The 18,572-nt window shown below is 40.7% G+C and overlaps 1 protein-coding gene across 1 annotated transcript; it reads right to left on the reverse strand.

Moving 5' to 3' along the window:
* Window positions 1–1,245: 1,245 nt before the first annotated feature.
* LOC115780341 (SEC61 translocon subunit alpha 1) lies at window positions 1,246–5,889 on the reverse strand. Its single transcript, XM_030729480.1, has 12 exons — window positions 5,736–5,889; window positions 4,806–4,873; window positions 4,641–4,706; window positions 4,471–4,549; window positions 4,121–4,252; window positions 3,861–3,970; window positions 3,466–3,619; window positions 3,207–3,367; window positions 2,897–3,094; window positions 2,560–2,751; window positions 2,401–2,477; window positions 1,246–2,313 (listed from the first exon to the last, which is right to left on the reverse strand). The coding sequence occupies exons 1-12, from the start codon at window positions 5,740–5,742 to the stop codon at window positions 2,127–2,129; spliced, it is 1,431 nt and encodes a 476-aa protein (XP_030585340.1). The 5' UTR covers window positions 5,743–5,889; the 3' UTR covers window positions 1,246–2,126.
* Window positions 5,890–18,572: the final 12,683 nt, after the last annotated feature.

Raw genomic sequence — 18,572 nt, forward strand, 5'->3', positions numbered from 1 at the left:
CCCATGTTATGGAGGGGGGGGCAGGATATTTTGGATGGCTGAAATATTTGGTTCCCCCCCGTGTAAATTTGGCAAATAAAGAGCAAATCTTTTCATATTCACAGGTGTTGCTGTCCTTGATGAGAGGAGTAAGCACTGTAAAAGACTTTTACCGAGAAATCGATCAGAAGCGCCGCGAAGACCGTCGGCTACGCCCCTCTGGCTGTTCGCTGCCGACACAGGGGGAACAGATTTTCAAGACTGCTCCAGTCTGCATCAAGTAGCCTTAGGCAAGATACTGAACCCCGCATTACTCTTGGATGAGTTGATCGGAGTGTGAACGTGAAAAAAAAAAAGTGCGGGTATGACTGGGTGAATGAGGCGTGCTGTATAAAATGCTTTGAGTCCATTTACAAAACATGATCATATATTATAAATAAATGGAACATCTGAATTTGCTAGTTCTATTATAATAAGTTCTGGTCTTAAATTGATCACAGTTTCTGAGTTTAGCATGATGAACGCATCAGACTGTTTTCAGGGAGATGATCCATTTCTGCCCCATCAGCGCGCATGAAAACCTACGACCTAAAAGCAAAAAGGGCTCAAGAGTTTACGTCAAGAGCTGGTTGTGTACATGTGTCTATGGGACGACACAGAAACGTAGAATACAAATTTAGGTTTAGACGTTCCTGAACATCTGTTATACAGTATTACAGCTGATTCACTTACAAGCATCATTTTAACTATATTAAATATGGGAAATGTTTATGAAACAAACATCCATTAAATGAAGAAGTTATAAGGGGAAAACTTTTAAGAGTAACCGAGTCACACTTAGTGCTCATCTGGGTTCTCCCTGCACCTGTGGGGGTTTTAAGCAGGTACACCACTTTCCTCCCACAGCCCACACACATGCTCCTTAGGGTAACTGGTGGCTGTAGATGTGCATACAAGTGTGTGTGGTTGTTTCTCATGGTTAGCTCTGTGACAGACAATCAACCTGTGGGTGCAACTCTTGTCTTGCCATATCAGCTGAAAGAAGATTAAAGAAATATATGTGGAGCAAATTTATCTCAAACCTCAGAGTGACCTCTAGAGGAAGCCACACATCACAGCACCCAACAAAGCTCAACTACAGTTAAGTCATTACACCACTTTTAGTTGTTGTGTCACTAATATGTGGTAAGAACATTTGCTACTGTGTAAAAAAAAAAAAAAAAAAAAAAAAAAAAAAAAACATAACAGGAATCAAAACAATTCAAGTCTGTTGGAAAACAAATCTTATTTTTTTTAATAACACAATTATGTCTGTTACATAAAGTAAAAACAAAAATGAGACCCCTTTTTCCATCCCTATCAAACCCACCCTCATCCCGACCATCTCGGCAGTTTTGTGCAGCGATTCAGTCTGGGAATAAAAAGAGCATGACGACACAGACAAACACTTTCCTTTGAGGATCCAGAGACAAGAGGACAAACACTGTGCCTTAAATCAGACCAGAGTGAATACAAACATAGTCCATGAGATTTAAAATCAAAGTAAAGATAAACTGTTTTTCTGAGATTACAGAAACCTTATCAGTACAAGCATATTTTATCTGTACTTCCCACATCCTATTACAGAAACCTCAACGATTGCTAGACGATGAACATGATGGCTTTCTTTCAGTTCCTCCTGAAACGTCCAGGCACAGTGCTTTCAGCTTGAAATAAGCATCATCATGCTGTCTTAAGTGTTCCTTGAACATGCTGCAATGAACAATGCCTGAGGTCAGTCAAAGACAGCACCTCGCATTTTTTTAGGCATTCTTCAGCTGATAAGACAGTCAGTGGGGATTCAGGCAGCCTGCAGAGAGATGGTAACGGCTACTGAAGAGAGGAGAAAAAAAAAAAAAAAAAGAACTAAAGAGTCACAATACTATGCTCAACCCTGGGCGTAACCAAAAGAGTTATCTCAGCATTGACACGCAGTATGGTGGAGAGCAAAGATGATGGCATAAAATTACCTCTCCCAGCTGCTAAATACACTGATTGTACAAATTGCAAAAACAATGCAACATAAAAAATATATGGATGGGGATGGATTTTTTTTGTGTCTGACGTGTGCTGCAAAAAAAAAAAAAAAAAAAAAAAATTAGTGTTTTCTAGAAGAGCAGTGCTGACATGCTGCCAACTTCACTCTGCTCCTTCACGAAGATCTCAAAGTACTGGTAGATGATGGTCACAGCCAGCAGGATTCCTGTACCCGAGCCGATGGCACCCAGGAAGTCCGCCATGACCGAAAGCCCTCCTATACAGAGCCCACCGAATGCAGCAGCTGTGGGGATGTACCTGCAGATAAAAATTAGAAATAAAGACTTCTACGTGCTGCAAACATTAAGCCTGTGAGTGCATTTCCAAGGTTTCTTTTCTTTGTACCTGTTAAGTTCATGCACCATGGAGGTCTCTCTGTGTCCTCTCATCACCATCTGCTGCTCCTTGAGCTGCTTCGCCACCTGAGACGCACAAAATGAAACATCAGTGGACATTTTTAATACGGGACTCTGACATAACGTGTGTGCACGAAGACACACTTACATCTTTGGCAGAAGATCCTGAGACCTCAATCCAGGTCTTGGAGAAGAAGGCACAGGAGCCGAGCATGAACACGATGTAGATGACGGCGTGAACGGGATCATCAAGAACCGAGCCAAATGACTCTGGTGGAGAAAGGTAGTAGCAGAGACCGCCCACTGGGTAGGCCCGAGCAGGTCCTCCACTTGAGGTGTCCTAAACACAAAGATTGTATTTGCATTGAATAGACTGGAGATGAGTCATGAATCTTCTTAATAAAGTCACATTTGTACTCATTCGCTTAGTCTCCTGCTTCATACCTATGCTGCCGTGACTGGGACTGAATGTACTATATACTTACAGACCAGGTTCCCAGCAGGTTGACCAGGAAGTTGCCACTGAAACGTGTTGAGAGCATCTGAGAAATCACGTACAGATTGGAGACCAGAGCAGATTGGAGGATGATGGGGATGTTGGAGGTGTAGAACAATTTAATGGGGTAGGTGTTGTACTGCCCACGATAGCGTGCTGACTTGATGGGCAAGTCCACTCTGAAGCCCTGAAGAAGAAACAAATATTTTAATACAAGCTCTGCAATCCATATTCCTCTAAGTTTAATTAAAATAAAATAAAAAAAAAAAAAAATCAGGTGAGATGCAACAGTAAGTCACCTGGAAGTATATGACCACTGCAAACACAAAAACAGTGGCGATGAGGTTCATGAGGTTGGGCAGGTTCTGCCTGTAGAAGGCTTCTCTGAGGGCACGCACTTTGTCTGTACGGGTGGCCAGCAGATGGAAGAGTGCGATGATGGCTCCCTCAAACTCAGTACCTGGAAAAAACCCAAAGATTAAGTCAGTGTAATATAGATATACAGAAGCACTGTTTTAATAACTCAGCTTTAAAACCCTTGGTTCCCAGCGCGGATACCTCTGCCAGTGTTGACAGTTGTAGGGCTGAAGGCCTTCCAGACAATGGTCTCACAGATATTGGTTGCGATGAAAAGAGAAATACCAGATCCCAGACCATAGCCCTTCTGGAGGAGCTCGTCCAGTAGCAAGACTATCAGACCTGCAACAAAGAGCTGGAGACAAATGCAGGAGGTTTGTACTATGATAGGACAGGTAGATATCAGCAAGACTTTAGATAATTTCACAATGTATGTAGACTTTATGTAATAAAAGAAATACTGCTCATAAATAGTTCAACATTCTTTTTGATAAATGCTTATTTTGTAGGTAAGTAGGTCTAAAGGTTAAAACAATTGGTAGATTAAGTGCTTGATATTTTTTAATATGGACTTAGCAGTGGTGATTTCTATTAACCTGGATGATGATGAGCAAGCATATCCCAGCACCCATCTCTGAAGGGTCTCCATACATGCCAGTCATGACATACACAATAGCCTGTCCAATGGTGATGATCATTCCAAACACTGCAAAAGTACATAAAAAAATATGAAACAGGCACAACTGAAATATGAGCTGTTATGAAAGCGCAAGCTTCAAAAGTAAGACATCTTTAAAGCTTCAAAAAGACAGCTTCTGAAAATATAAACTGTCTGATGAGTAATAATAACACCTACATTTCTGAGCTCCATTGAAGAGGGCTCTGTCCTTGGGAGTGTCTCCAACTTCAATGATCTTGGCACCAGCCAGCAGCTGCATGATCAGGCCTGAAGTGACGATGGGTGAGATACCCAGCTCCATCAGAGTACCTGAACAACAAAGAGGGTACTGCTAATCAAACAGTCAGCATCACCAATACCAAAAACAATGTAAGAGGGCCTATAACCGTTGACCCTTGACTCGTGACATGTGATAAAAGATCATGTCCTGTGTGATTAGACAATAGGATCAGATTATCTCTCCTAGGTGAAGCCACAGTTGACATAAAGAAACGTTCTGTGGAAACCAGTTTAATATAATCAAGCACCTCTGTTGGAGGCGAGGATTACTCTCATCCAGTAGAAGGGATCTGCTGAATCTGATGACATGATGCCAAAGAGAGGGATCTGGACAAGAAAAAGAGATAAAACACTGTGAAACAACACACTACAACCAAAAACACAACCAGCAGGCAGGCTGTCATCTACAGATACCAACCTGGCAGCACACCAGAAAGATGAATAGCGTGATGGCAGTCCATAGTACTTTTTCTCTAAATTGAATCTGCAAGATTTAAAAAAAGAGAGAGAGACAATGAGCTGTCATTCCCTTCCACTCAAAGCATAATGTGTTAAAAAAAAAAAAAAAAAGCTCAAAGCTTACCTTTCTTTCTGGTTTCTGGATTTCTGGCAAGACTGCACAGAACGGTTTGATGACCTCCAAAAATTTAACTGTAAAGACAGTGTTTAAAAGTTTTAAAATTGTATTTATATATAAAATTTTTTTTTAGTTTATTTTTTTTCCCACCAAACCACATATCCAGCAGCTCTCCTGGGTGTTATCAACAGCATCTGAGCTTTTGTTCATCTTTACTCAGGTCAACTTTGATGCTACGTCATCACTAACCACCAGCTAAACAGCTGCCAGAAAAACTAAACAAGCCAGTCGTGAACACGCTAAGACGCAGCAACATGGATGCAGAAACGTGAGCACAGCTGGGAGGAACTAATATTAGGTGTGTGCTCACTTTTAAACCGTATACGGCTCTCTGCCTTTTGTGTGTCACTGATCCGCTCCGCCAATCAATGAAACTGACTGACAGACAGCCATTTCACACACACGCTTCAGTTCTTTATTTAAGCCACACAACCAGACAAATTTCACTCAGAAAACGAACTAAATGCCATCTTAAAAGTGAAGAGAAAGCAGAGACGCCTGCGCCGTATACGGTTATTCATTTAGCGTGATGCTAACTAGCGTTCATTCACAAAACAAGTTAGCAATCATTTTACAAAATGAAGCTTTGACGCACACTTCACGGAGAAACACGAGAGGTTAGGTTTTGTATCTGCGCGTGACATAAATCACCACAATGTTACCTTATCGTAGCGAAAAACAACTAGGCTGTAACCCTGCTCCCGTTATGAGCTAGCTCAAAGTGCCACATACCCTGGCCAAGGTTAGCCAATTAGCTTCCCAGACGAGAGCCGAGCGCCCTTTAATGTTTGAGATTTCATTTGTTTTTTAAAAAGGACAGCAGGTATCTTAGAACATCCACTACACGCATAAAGACAAGAAAAAGATAGCACGTACTCCCCATGGTGCCCGAAGTCCGACTCTTGCCGTGTTTGTGTTGTCCGCTTGAGTGCTGTGCGGTGTCAGTGTGGCTCCATCAGCCGCTCCGGGAGGAAAGAGGGAGCCGTAGAGACACGTCACCAGACAAGCCGCTGCCCACGTCACTGCTCCGGGCTTCACAGAGCCAGCGTAGAGCGCGCTGCACGCCACTCACCGCCCGGTCTGCGAGCGTGATTACTCAGAGCTAATGAACCGATATTATTTCGGGAAAAGCGTGATTTTAACTTTTAATATTTAGAATCTAATCGCGATAACACACAGTCCTCCCGTCCTACAGAGGGCGCCGAAAACCTCCGGTTTGCGTCATTTTCCTCTTCTGTTGAGAAGACTGCACGTTAGAAGCGCTTTGCTGCCCTCGGCTGCCCTGGATGTCCACACGTTCTGAAACAGTCAGCAATTGGTAGTATTTGACATGTTTCAGGGTTGACTCAGTCAAGCCACTGTACGTTTATACTTGCCCACCTACATTTTCAGTCTGCCCACCCAACTACAGTGGGCTAGAACCGGGCCTGTATTAAAAACAGATTTATTTCGCAGTGGTATCACAGAAATAATTCCTTCTAGTTGACAATTCTTTTTCCTGTCTTGTCAGCTTCTTCATTTCTACAAGCACAGAGACCCTAAAAAAATAATAATAAAAAATTATGTCTATATTAGATTTGGTATGGCCCTACTTTTTCTATCCTGTTCCAGTCATAGTATTTGTACATATACAATGAACTGGGCTCCAGTTTTTTTACATTTTTTTTAGCTCTTAATTTACTTAACAGAATAGACAAACAACAGAAACATGACACAGACAATAACAACACATATAGCATATTTATATTTATATGTGCAATGGTGCAGAATGCAAAGATGTTGAAACAGATTATGGAATAAACAAAGAATGGATAACAGATTACTATGTTTACAGTATATGCATGAGAAATTAGCACTATTATGTATAGTCTATAGATGTGTACAATGATATATAGATATGTACCCGCAGACATCACTGTCCATTGTAGCCTGTTCTTGTCCTCTTTTCTGGCTGGTCCAAGCCATACAGTGATGGATGTGCAGAGAACAGACTGGATTATTGCAGTGTAGCAGTGGATCAGCAGCTCCTGAGGCAGGCTGAACTTTCTGAGCTGTCGCACAAAGTACATCCTCTGCAGGGCCTTTTTGATGACATCAGTGCGACAGGTCTGTAGTCATTTAACTCCGTAACAGAGGGTTTCTTGGGGACCAGGATGATTGTGGAGTGCTTGAAACAGGATGGGATGACACGGCTCCGGGGATCTGTTGAAGATGAGTGTGAAGATGGGGCCACGTGGTCAGCACAGGCTTTGAGGCAGGAGGGTGACACACCATCTGGACCTGGTGCCTCCCCTGGTCTTTTGTCTCCTGAAGAGTTGTTGGACATCCTCTTAACACTGTGCTGTGGCTGGAAAGGGTGAGGGGTGAGAAAATGGGATTGTCGAACCTGCAGTAAAACACAATTTGTTGGCCAATTGATGGTTCTCCACAGTGTGTGTGTGTGTGTGTGTGTGTGTGTGGGGGGGGGGGGGGTCTCCTGTGGGTGTATCCTCTCCACACCGATGCAGGGTCATTAGCTGAAAACCTTTTTTATCAGGACATGATAATCCGGTCATTAGTAGGTCTTAAACTTCAGATGTTCTATAAAACATGACACACACCGCTATTTATTTAAAAAGAAGCCAAAATGCAGAACTAATTGATTAATTTGATTATTATTTGAATAATGAATTCATCATCAAGTGTGAGCACCTCTATAAAAGCAAAAGTGTCACACTTAGGCTGAGTGGCTGGCAGAGGTGGACCCAAGTGCAAGACACATGAGGCAAAGCTAAAGTTTTAAGGAAGTTTTAATGCTGAAGCTCTTTAACAAAATCCAAGGTGAGACAAAAACTATGATGACATACTTATAGAACAAAAGGGGAACACATACGACAGTGCAACAAAGAACAATGAAAAACTGAGGGCTTAAATACACACCAGGAAATTAGGGAGAGTGGAAACATCAGGGAATAACAGGTGAATCAAATGAAACTAATAACACAGAGGAAGCAGATCCAAACACAAAGCCCAGGGAACACGGGACTGTCAAAATAAAACAGCAAGTAACTAAATATGGTACACGCAGACTTGACACATAAGGAGACTGGCACACAGAGGGAACCTAAACACCAAACACAAGGAAACAATGGGAAGGGAACTAAACACAAAGAGACAGACACAGGTACACAGACACGGGGAAGACAAGGATGAAGGGAACCCAGAATAACACAAATAGCTGCAACCAAAAACAGAATACACAACACCAACCTGAGAATCTAAACTGTAAGGAGAAAAACTAAGAAACACAACCAGGGAGACAACAAAGAACAGAACTTCACAGGAAACACAAAAACAGTGGGCCAATGGCCCAGGACCATGACAAAAAGTTTTGGCAGTTTGCTGATTTGGAGCATGCAGGTGTGTGTTAATACAGTGCCAAGAAGGATAGTCATCAGCAATGAACTTCCCATCAGTCTGGGAAGGATTATAAAGTCATTTCCAAACAATCTGCCAGTTGTTCTACGATTGGACATCCCAACAAATTCACTCAAAGGTGAGGTGCAAAATTGCAAAAAACTCACATCTCAGACTCTACAGGCCTCAGCCAGCATGTTAAATTTTAAAGGTCATGACAGTATAATTAGAAAAAGACTGAACAAATATGGCCTGTTTGGAAGGGTTGTCTCAGGAGAAAGCCTCTTATCTCTAAAAAGGTCATGGTTGGGCGCCTGGGTGGCTTCGTGGTGAAGCCGGCGACCACATGTTTAAACACTGACTTGGCCAGTTCTCTCACAGAATTGAATTCTGCTAAAATTACTTTTGATCAAAGTTTTACAGACATTGAATTTGTATTATTTAAATATTTGGAAACTGCTCTGTGTGCTTGCCAGGTCACCTTTTGGTGCTGTGGTATAATGATGAATGAAATAGCCATCCATCCATAAATGCATATAAATATATACATATGTTTTTAACCACAAAGAAGACCACAGGGCTAACAGAGAGATTTTTTTTGATGCTTTTATCTGCTTAAGAGTTTGAATGAATTAAAGAGCTCAATAATTAAACTGTCACTGCATACATGAAGAAAATGATTTAACAATCTCCTGGTCAAAACAGTGGAAAAGCCAAGAAGAGGAGCAGTTCTGGCAAACGGTGTTCAGCACGCTCCAATTAAGGCATTTATTGATGACCTAACAATAACTGCAAGATCAATCCCAGAGGGTCGGTGAATTCTGGAACATTTATGGAAGGTCATTACAGGTGCCAGGATGCAATTCAAGTCATTGAAGTCCAGGAGCCTTGTGTTAAGAAAAGGACGTATCCAGGATCAGTTCCACTTCAAATTTGGGGAAGAACTCATCCCCACTGTCAGGAAGAGACCCATCACAGCTGAATGACCGAGAGAGCGCGAAGGAGATGCCTGAACTGAAGGTCATATATTACATAAATGTTCCATTATCAGAATAAGAGTGGCCCCTGAAGAGCAAATACTATTTTAAAGAGATACTTTCCATTTCAGAGTGTTCAAGTGTGAGGTTTAGGCATACAAATATAATGTTTATTCACTTTTGAAAGTGCTGTGGAAATTGCATAAAGCACGTAGTTCTAACATAATTATTAGACATGAAACAATCTTAATTTTTTTAAGCATCAGTTCTCACCACTAGAGCTCAGTGTTGCTTTAGCTGTGATGTTTAGCCTTGCTCAGCATGTCTGTGCGTGTGTAATGATTTTTGTTGGTTTTGCTGCGGTGACGAGTATTTAAATGTCCTTCACATTTAAATTCATTGATTCAGAGCTGAATTTCTGTGCAAATGTCATCACTTTGTTATTCTTGGTGAACTCTTCATCAGTGTTGAATGGTGGCAAGCACTGACCCATAAACGCAAACAACAGCACAATGCTGACTGGAGCTTTCAGCCAGTCAGCATTGTGTGTGTCAAATTCTGATCGGTCTGATCAGAATTTGACACACACACACACACACACACACACACACACACACACACACACACACACACACACACACACACACACTGTGGAGAATGGTTGGGAGCCTGCTCATCTGCCCTCAGATAAAGAGATATTTGTTCATGTGGTTACATAATGACCACAGAGCTGTGAGCTAACACTTAGGTGAGGACAAGCGAATTCCACACAGCCCGACTCCGGTCTCTGCTTTTCACAGTACTTTGAATTCTCTGTTCAACTCCAAGTTACAGTTTTTTCCTGTCAGTCATGTGGAAACTTTGATCTGCTATACACCAGTTATTACAAGTTTATGTGCGTTTACTTCAGAGTGAATCATGTGTATTTTTTTAATGGAAAACAAATGAATCAGAGATTAAACTTTCAATTCTCTAATGATCGAAGAAAGGTAGCAGCCTAAGATGGGATTAGAAAAATCCAAACAAATTAAGCAGACACGGTAGTAAGTAAAAGTGTGTACCTGTGGAGGATACTGAGTCTGCCTGCAGCCTTCAATTATGTAACACATGAAACCCCAAACCATGGCAAAGAGGCTCACCACACTGTTTTACATTTTAAATTTGCATCGTGCCTCAGGTTCAGGTGCTCAAAGTCAAAGCTATCCTCTGGTCTGTACCCAGGAGTTCATTAAATTAAACGTGATGAGATTTCCTGTTTTGCTAAAAGCAAAACGCTCCCATTAGGGGAAACAGTGCCTCACTAAAAATATGCTTTAACTCTTCAAATAAGACCAATTATATTCCACTGACTCATTTTACTGACTTTTTAAATGCCATGACAGAAGTAACTACAAAGTAAATATTCAGGCGTGTCAGTGTAGAAAGCAAGTCACCAAAGAAAATTTGGACAAGATGATTCTATGATGAAGAATAATATTTAAATTATTTTATTTTCATAAATAACATATTGACGCCCTAAAACACATCTGCACAAACCTCATTTTGCACAGTATTTTAATCATATAGACAGGCCTTTAATAAAAATATAAGAATATTAGGTAATTTTAGGACTGCAGGTATGGATTTTTGCCATTATTGGATAAACTACCGTTACTTTCCTCATGTGGTGTCTATTAAAAACATTATAATTAATTATACTTTTTGAACCTTTATTTAACCAGCAAGTGAAGCTTTTTTGCAAGAGTGCCCTCCAGCATGCCTTCAAGTGGTAGGAGAATCTAGAGCTCTCTGAGAAAACTCACACAAGCATGGAGAGAACATACAAACTCCACACAGAAGAGTCCTACCTGGGTTTGAACCCAGGACCTTCTTGTTGTGAGGCAACAGTTCTAGCTACTGGCCCGCTGCAGGCTCATAAACCACATTACTGTGTTTGAACAGCTTTCAAAACCTCCACATTTTTAGTTTTTCATCATAAACATTAAAACTCTTTCTTTCAATAACAAGAATAATTTGGTAAGAATAAAAATGTTCTGGCATTTCTTTGACCAATATGCCAATACTTAAAATCTGCATTACAGTAAATTAGAGGTCAGAGGTGATGTGTGTCATCTGGCTTCATGGATAGATAAACCTGGGTATCATCTGCATAGCAATGAAAATGCATGCCATGCTTTCTAATAATACTACCTAAGGGAAGCGTGTATAATGTAAACAGAACTGGTCCTATCACAGAACCCTGTGGAACTCTGTAATTAACATTAATGTGTGAAGAAGACTCCCCATTTACACAAACAGATTGGAGTCTATTAGATAAATATGATTCAAACCACTGCAGTGCAGTACCTTTAATACCTATGGCATGTTATTATCTCTGTAATAAAATTTTATGGTCAGCAGTATCAAAAGCTGCACTGAGGTCTAGCAGGACAAGCACAGAGATGAGCCCACTGTCAGAGGGCCTGAGAAGGTCATTTGTAACCTTCACTAATGCTGTTTCTGTACTGTGATGAATTCGGAAACCTGACTGAAACTCTTCAAAAAAAAAACAAACATTCCTCTGCAGATGATCAGTTAGCTGATTTACAACTACTCTTTCAAAAGTTTTTGAGAGAAAAGGAAGGTTGGAGATTGGCCTGTAATTAGCTAAGACAGTTAGGTAAAGTGACAGACTTTTACGTAATAGTTTAATTACTCCCAACTTAAAGGTCTGTGGTACATAGCCCATTAGTAGACATAGATTGATCATATTTAAGACTGAAGCATTTATCAGTGGGAGGACTTCTTTGAGTAGTTTTGAAGGAATGAGGTCTAATAGACATGGAATTACAGTATGTAACTCAAAACAGAGTTTGTATAAGCCAATATGTAGTATGACCACCTTAGTTCTTCAGCACAGCCTGATCGCTCTTTGGCAGCTTTCTTGTCATTTCTGTAGCCTTCAGGAACAGTTCTCCAGGCTTCTTGAAGGACATTCAAAGCTCTTCTTTAGATGTTGGCTGCCTTTAGTTCTGTTCTCTGTCAAGATGATCCCACACTGCTTCAATAATGTTGAGGTCCAGGGAGGCCAATCCATGATGATCCATGACAACGATTTGAACCAAAGTTCAAATTTGGAACGCCATAAGACTTGTTGCCACACCGAATCACATCATTAGTACAAAAATACAGTTTTATCGGAATTTTCAAACTCTTTGGCATTTTTCACAGACTCAACTAAAGGAAATGGAACAAACTCTGTGGTTTTATGACAGGGTGCTGGTAACAAAGTGCCAAAAGATACAATTTAAAATTAGTTCTAACTAATAACTAAGTTATGTGTAGACACAACACTGGTCCATCCCTTGAGCAGGTGCCTTTTTATGCTTGAATGATTCATGTGTCTGTGTTAAGTGGCTTAACAAACAAACATTCCTCTCAAAATGGTCAGCTACAAGGTCTGGACTAAAAATGAGTAAGAAAGTAGCCAATGTCCAAAGAAAAACTTTGAAAGCCTGGAGAATTATTGCTCAAGGGCACTTTAAAAATGTACAAATCTGTCTTTAAGCAAAATATAAAGAAATAGGGGGTGGCTCAAGACTTTTGCACAGCACTGCATGTCATACTAATGTTTAAAATAGCAATTTGCCAAAGTTTAAAATCTTCATTATGTAAACTAACCATATAACCATACTGTTTTAAAGTCTTTCAGCTCTTTTTCGGGCTGTCTTTGAACTTTTCATAAGGGCAGAATTGATGGACACAACAAGTAAACATAATCCACCACTGTGGTTAATGTAATCTTATTATTTGCCTGTAGAATGATATCACTCAACAAAGCCTATATCAGCCAATATTGATATTGACAGTTGATATATCAGGGCATCTGTGGTGGTGAAGAAACCACATTTCATATGAGGAGCATGTTTACTGCCAAGTAAGGCATCAGATGAGCACAGCCCAATGGCTGTCACACGATGATACTCCCTTTCCACAGCCGGTAAACAGTAGTGTAATTAAAATCATTAATTTGTGTGTTGGCGAATTGTTTCTTAATGAAAAGCGGCAACACACCCTCTTTTTCACAGGAAAAAAAGAGACTTAAGAAGTAAAAACAAGCCCATTAATTTCCCCTCACATGCTGCTGCAGTTGTAAAGTACATCACATATCATCAATGATTTCTGACCACAGCTTCAGAAGAAATTACCCGCTGGTCTTCACCTACACATAAGCAGATACATATGCCTCCACATAGTGATGTTGTCTAGGGTGACACAGACGTGCAGCGTGCCTGAGCAGTGGGAGGCCAGTCGGCTAGTGTGCGTCTGTTCCAGATGAGTCACAGTTTTTCATCCTTATTTTTAGAGATGTGTGAATGTAAACAGTGAATTGCGCCTAAGGGCGTGGGGGCATGTGTGAGCTTTACTCAGTCAGTGGGCAGCAGTCTTCAGCAAATCAGGGAGTTTCTGGAAATGACAGCAGCTGGGAGTAGACTTAAACTAATAAAAGTCTGTGAAAGTCTAGTCAGCACATTTGTGTGCTTCTTGTTCCTCTGTCTTGTTTAACCCTGGCTTTATAGATGTTTGTGAGTTACAACTCCCCAGTAATCATGTCCATCACCCCTCTCAGGTTTATATCAGTCCTGAGCCATTCAGCAGATGGGAATACACACGCCATAAGCACATGAAGAAACACACATACACACAAGTACTATTTAGGCTATTATATGTGACGGTCTTATATAAACCCACCAGTGAGGCTCGGGCACATCCCAGCATGGTTAGAAAGAGAGAGAAATGTGATGCTTTGGCTGCAATACTTGAATTCTCATTTCATAACTCCATGTCTGGTGTCTGTCTATCGCTAAAACAACAGCAGGCTGGGAACTCGCTTTGGCAGTCACTTATGACTGCAAAGCCTTTCAACAATGGTTTTATGTACTCGCAGTATTTATCTAATTTCCAACTAAAGACTAAACTGCTGTAATCCCTGACTAATCCTGTGGAAGCCTAGCGGCGTAGTACAAATCCAGCGACACCCAAAGACTGATTTAAGAGGTCAGAAAGTCTTCCTTGATTTGACCTTCATGGGTTAGCTTAAATAAATAGTTTGTTTATTGTTAATCTGTTTTTGTGACGGTTCATTACACTAATTAAGAGGTCAGTGTAAATGAGTATGACAGGTTGACAGGCATGGACACAGCAAGAGCCTCAGACCAGCTCGGTGCCCGGCAGACAGCGTCACTGCCACCGTTATGTAACACTCTAATTACATCTTGGCTCGATTTTGCCTCTCCTCTGTTGTGTTTTCGGACTATTTCTCTGGCTCTTTCTGTGACTGGACAGTCCATTTGATTGCATTAAGTGGTTAAAACCTGCTGGACTTGGGCTCTCCTAGTGTTAATAGAGTTTTAATGCTGCTGTATGTGTAAGAGCTGGATGAAGTGAGAGAGTGGGGATTTGATGAACTGAATGAAATAGACTGGAATGAGGTTATGGCATGATTTCATCTCCCTGTAATATATAATCACTCGCATTATGTCATCAATTCTCAGTATTTGTTCTGGTTATTTCATGCTGTTTCTGGAAGCACTTTAAAAGACAGTTTGTTTGTTTTATTATTGATCGGAATTTCAAATCTGTCACGCACTCGTCAAGTTAGGTCATTCATTTTGGGGTTTCAAAAGAATGCTCCACAATTATATCTTTGAGGGTTATATGTGAGAATATTATTATTTTCTTTTCCTTTTATTTGGACAGTACGATAGCTTTCACAAAAAGAACATAGGTCAGGCATGTATACAAGCACTGTTTCAGCCTGAGCCTGTTCAGTCATTATTTATTATAAAGGTTGTGGATTTTACTCGTGTATGAACCGTTTTACGCGGCCTGTGACATACATGAAGACTGAATGAAAATAAGTATCAAATATCAAGCCTCATTTCACATTTTCACCTCTTGCCTCACATGAAAAATTAAAGAACTTTACCTCCTATGACAGGGAGCCTACAGCTCAGGAGGTATCTTTTAGCAAAATCATGTCATCGCATATTTTGACATTAAAGAGTCCTTTCTTAATCAATGCTGAATACTGTAATACAATAAAACTATCATTTACAATGGGTGAATACATTTTAGAGCCTCTGTACATCTAAAAACACACAGCTTTTGTTGTGTATTTATATGTAACAATAAAAAGTCCTGATGTATCTCCGAGTGAAGCACAGCTGTATAATTTATCCCAGACTGACCTGAAAACCAAATTCAGCATCTGCATGAGTAGGTGCTACACACACACACACACTCTCACACACACGCGCGCACACACACCTTACTGATCTCTGAACTCTATTTAAATTGTGTGTAGATTTTTTTAAGCAGGTCAGGAGATTAATCCTCACAACCATCATCATATTACACAATGTTTATTTTTTTCAGTTTAATCCTAATGGGTGAGAAATAGTAGAAAGGCAACAACTCCGTTCAGTTTTTCTGTCATGCTTTCGCCTCCCTCTCATTACATTATTGACCCGTTTGTGTAACTGCCTGTGCAGGGCTTGTCACTGTCGAGTAAGCTCAATTTAACAAACAACTGTAACTGACTGATGCAGCTCCAGCTTTCTGTCAGTATGTAAGCATGAATGTGACAGCACTGGCCAGTTTGCCTACTCATACCTAAATATTTTTGTCTCTATGTCCTCATTCTGCTGCTCATTTTTGGATTCGGGTGCTACTCCACTGAATATAAATGAACTGCATATGTTAAACTTAATTACTGAATTACTTAATTAATGTGGTATCTTTTGGTCTGATGAGGCTACAAGCTTGCAAAATAAGCCTTACAAACAGGATATAAGGCTAGACTTTATCAAGTGATGTAGGTCAGGCTGCTGATATAAACCAAAAATGCAATGCTCTTAACCGTATAACAGCAGTAAACCCATATATTTTGGCATGACATGATTAGATCCTATCAAAGAAATAAATAGCACCAGTGTACTGTGGCTTCAGCCCAAGGCAGCAGCATGCTCGTACTCTAAATTGTGTGAAAAACAATGGTGCAATTCTCAGATGGTGAGAGGTGAGGTCAGTGAGAGGATGCAGTGAGACATATGATGCAGCAGATCACATGTAAGTCACTGGACAGTTAGCCCGGAAGCACCCAGTGTTCTTTTTTTTTTAACTGGTTACAGTATACTCCTGAATTGATGAGTCCTTAAACGGATTCACATCTATTTGATATTTCAGACCATAAGTTGTTGTGTGCATGCATGTGGGTGAGTTTCTGTAAGGTTCAAAAGTTTGAATTAAATTATGTAGAACCTATCAGGATTTCACACTGTTTTCAGGTGGAGGACATTAAAAATAGATTTAATGGACCTTTAACAAGGAGACAAACACAGTCGAAAACTGCAAAAACCCGCATTTAAAAATAGAAAGTTGTGTTATTTTTTTCCTCATGTTTGCATGCTGGGGCATACCTCTGTTTGAGTACAAGTCAAGGACAGGTCCTATAAACATAAAACAGCCAAGAGTACCCATGGAAGGGTTAGTTGTATAATAACTAAAAGGGCTTTCTTTATGGTTATTAAATAACTGAAAGACTGAGGCGCTGAGATAAGCAAAGAAGCTGATAGAGGTGAAAAAACCCAACCTTCAGTATGGAAGCAGTTTTCGAAGCAGTGTAACGGGGTCTTTGCTTCACGTGCATCAGCCTTAAATGTGCAGGAACACGTCCTCAAGCGAGAGTGAACAATGTGAAAGAGCAGAATCGGTGCAGATTTAATGAATGAAGCCTGTAGGGACAGAAAATGTATTCATATAGTGATTTTTTTTTTTTTTGGGTGGTGGGGTGGGGGTCTCGGGTGTCCCAAAAAGCTTCGACACCATTTCATTCCCGGTTGCTGTTGCCATGGCGACTTTAACCAATGTTATGCAAGTGCTCCACTTCTAGCAGCAACCTTCACAAAGCTGTGGGCCACAATGATGCACATGTACACACACAGTCTCTGAAGTAGATATGCAAGAATTGTGGCTGTGAATAACACTGAATCTGTGTAATACACGTATGCACACACTTATTTACAACACACCGACAGAATGGGATCACTTTATTGGCTGAAAGCAGCCCACTGACCCTGAGGCTGTTGTGTAACAGTGGTTAACCCCCCCCCCCCCCCCCCCCCCCCCCCCCTTCACAGCAGAGTGGAGATGGAGAGCTTATCTTCTCCATCCCCTTGTCTATCAGTCTTCCCATCCCTCTGCATGACCACAACTCAGAAACATTGCAAAACTGACAGCAGCTCCCTGGCACTCTGTTTAACATGGCAAACACTGGGGTCTGAAGGACTCTTGTTAACACAAATACAGTAAGTGCTCATAAAACTCTCTCCCCCAACGATACTCTTACCAGAACTCTAAAGGAGCAAACTGTCTGCTCACTCTGTAAGGGTTTGAACTTCTGTAAAAAAGCTGGTACAATCAGCAAGGTAATAAACTGGGACTGATGACCCAGGGACTTGTGCTCCCTCATTACCTAATTTTCACACTCTGTTTGTTTCACACTATTTCTTATGCATTTAAGTTCCTTCAGTTTGTTTAATAATCTGGTAAATGGCTAAAAAAATTGCATGTCCTCACCTTTCATCGTGGCCAAGCCAGGCTGTAATACAGTATTAAGAGCATGCATATGTGAACCACTGGGATCAGTGCTGTAAGTAAGATTATTACACTACAGTAAAGTATCCCAATAATATGGATCAACATAAAATATTTTATAGATTTGTTCTCAATATTTAGCCAAATAAAGGCTTAAATGTGCATTAATGTTATCATTTATACACAGAAAAACAAAACCTTCAAAAACATGATTATTAGACATTTTGTATTTGCCCATTTAAGCACAGAGACTAGTTAAAGGAAGGAAGGATATGTCAGACCTCACGGGACAAACTGCGCACATTCAAAACCAGTCCAACATGTGACAGATGGTGATTCGCGGGCAGTGGCTGAGCACACAGTGTTCATCATTTTTATTATACTACAACCAAGACTGTATCTGAAAAAATGCCTTAAAGGTTGTGTGTTGTAATTTTACAGGAGAACAGTGTGAATGACTACAACGAGCATTTAACTGAAATATCAAAAAGTTTCTTTAAAAATTAAAGACTTTGCTTTGACATCGGGCGCCAGATGGATATCTGTGCCAACAGCACATTCCAGAGACAGTACAGTGGAGCAGTAATGGAGCACACTGTTGACACAAGCTTGTCTGCATAACAGCTCTCCTCCACTCAGACCACCGGCGCTCCTCACACCAGGCAAAGCTTGTGACTCGCCTCGTTTCTGCCGCAGACCAGCT

Source organism: Archocentrus centrarchus, chromosome 5 (assembly GCF_007364275.1).
Source record: "Archocentrus centrarchus isolate MPI-CPG fArcCen1 chromosome 5, fArcCen1, whole genome shotgun sequence".
NCBI classification, from domain to species: Eukaryota; Metazoa; Chordata; class Actinopteri; order Cichliformes; family Cichlidae; genus Archocentrus; species Archocentrus centrarchus.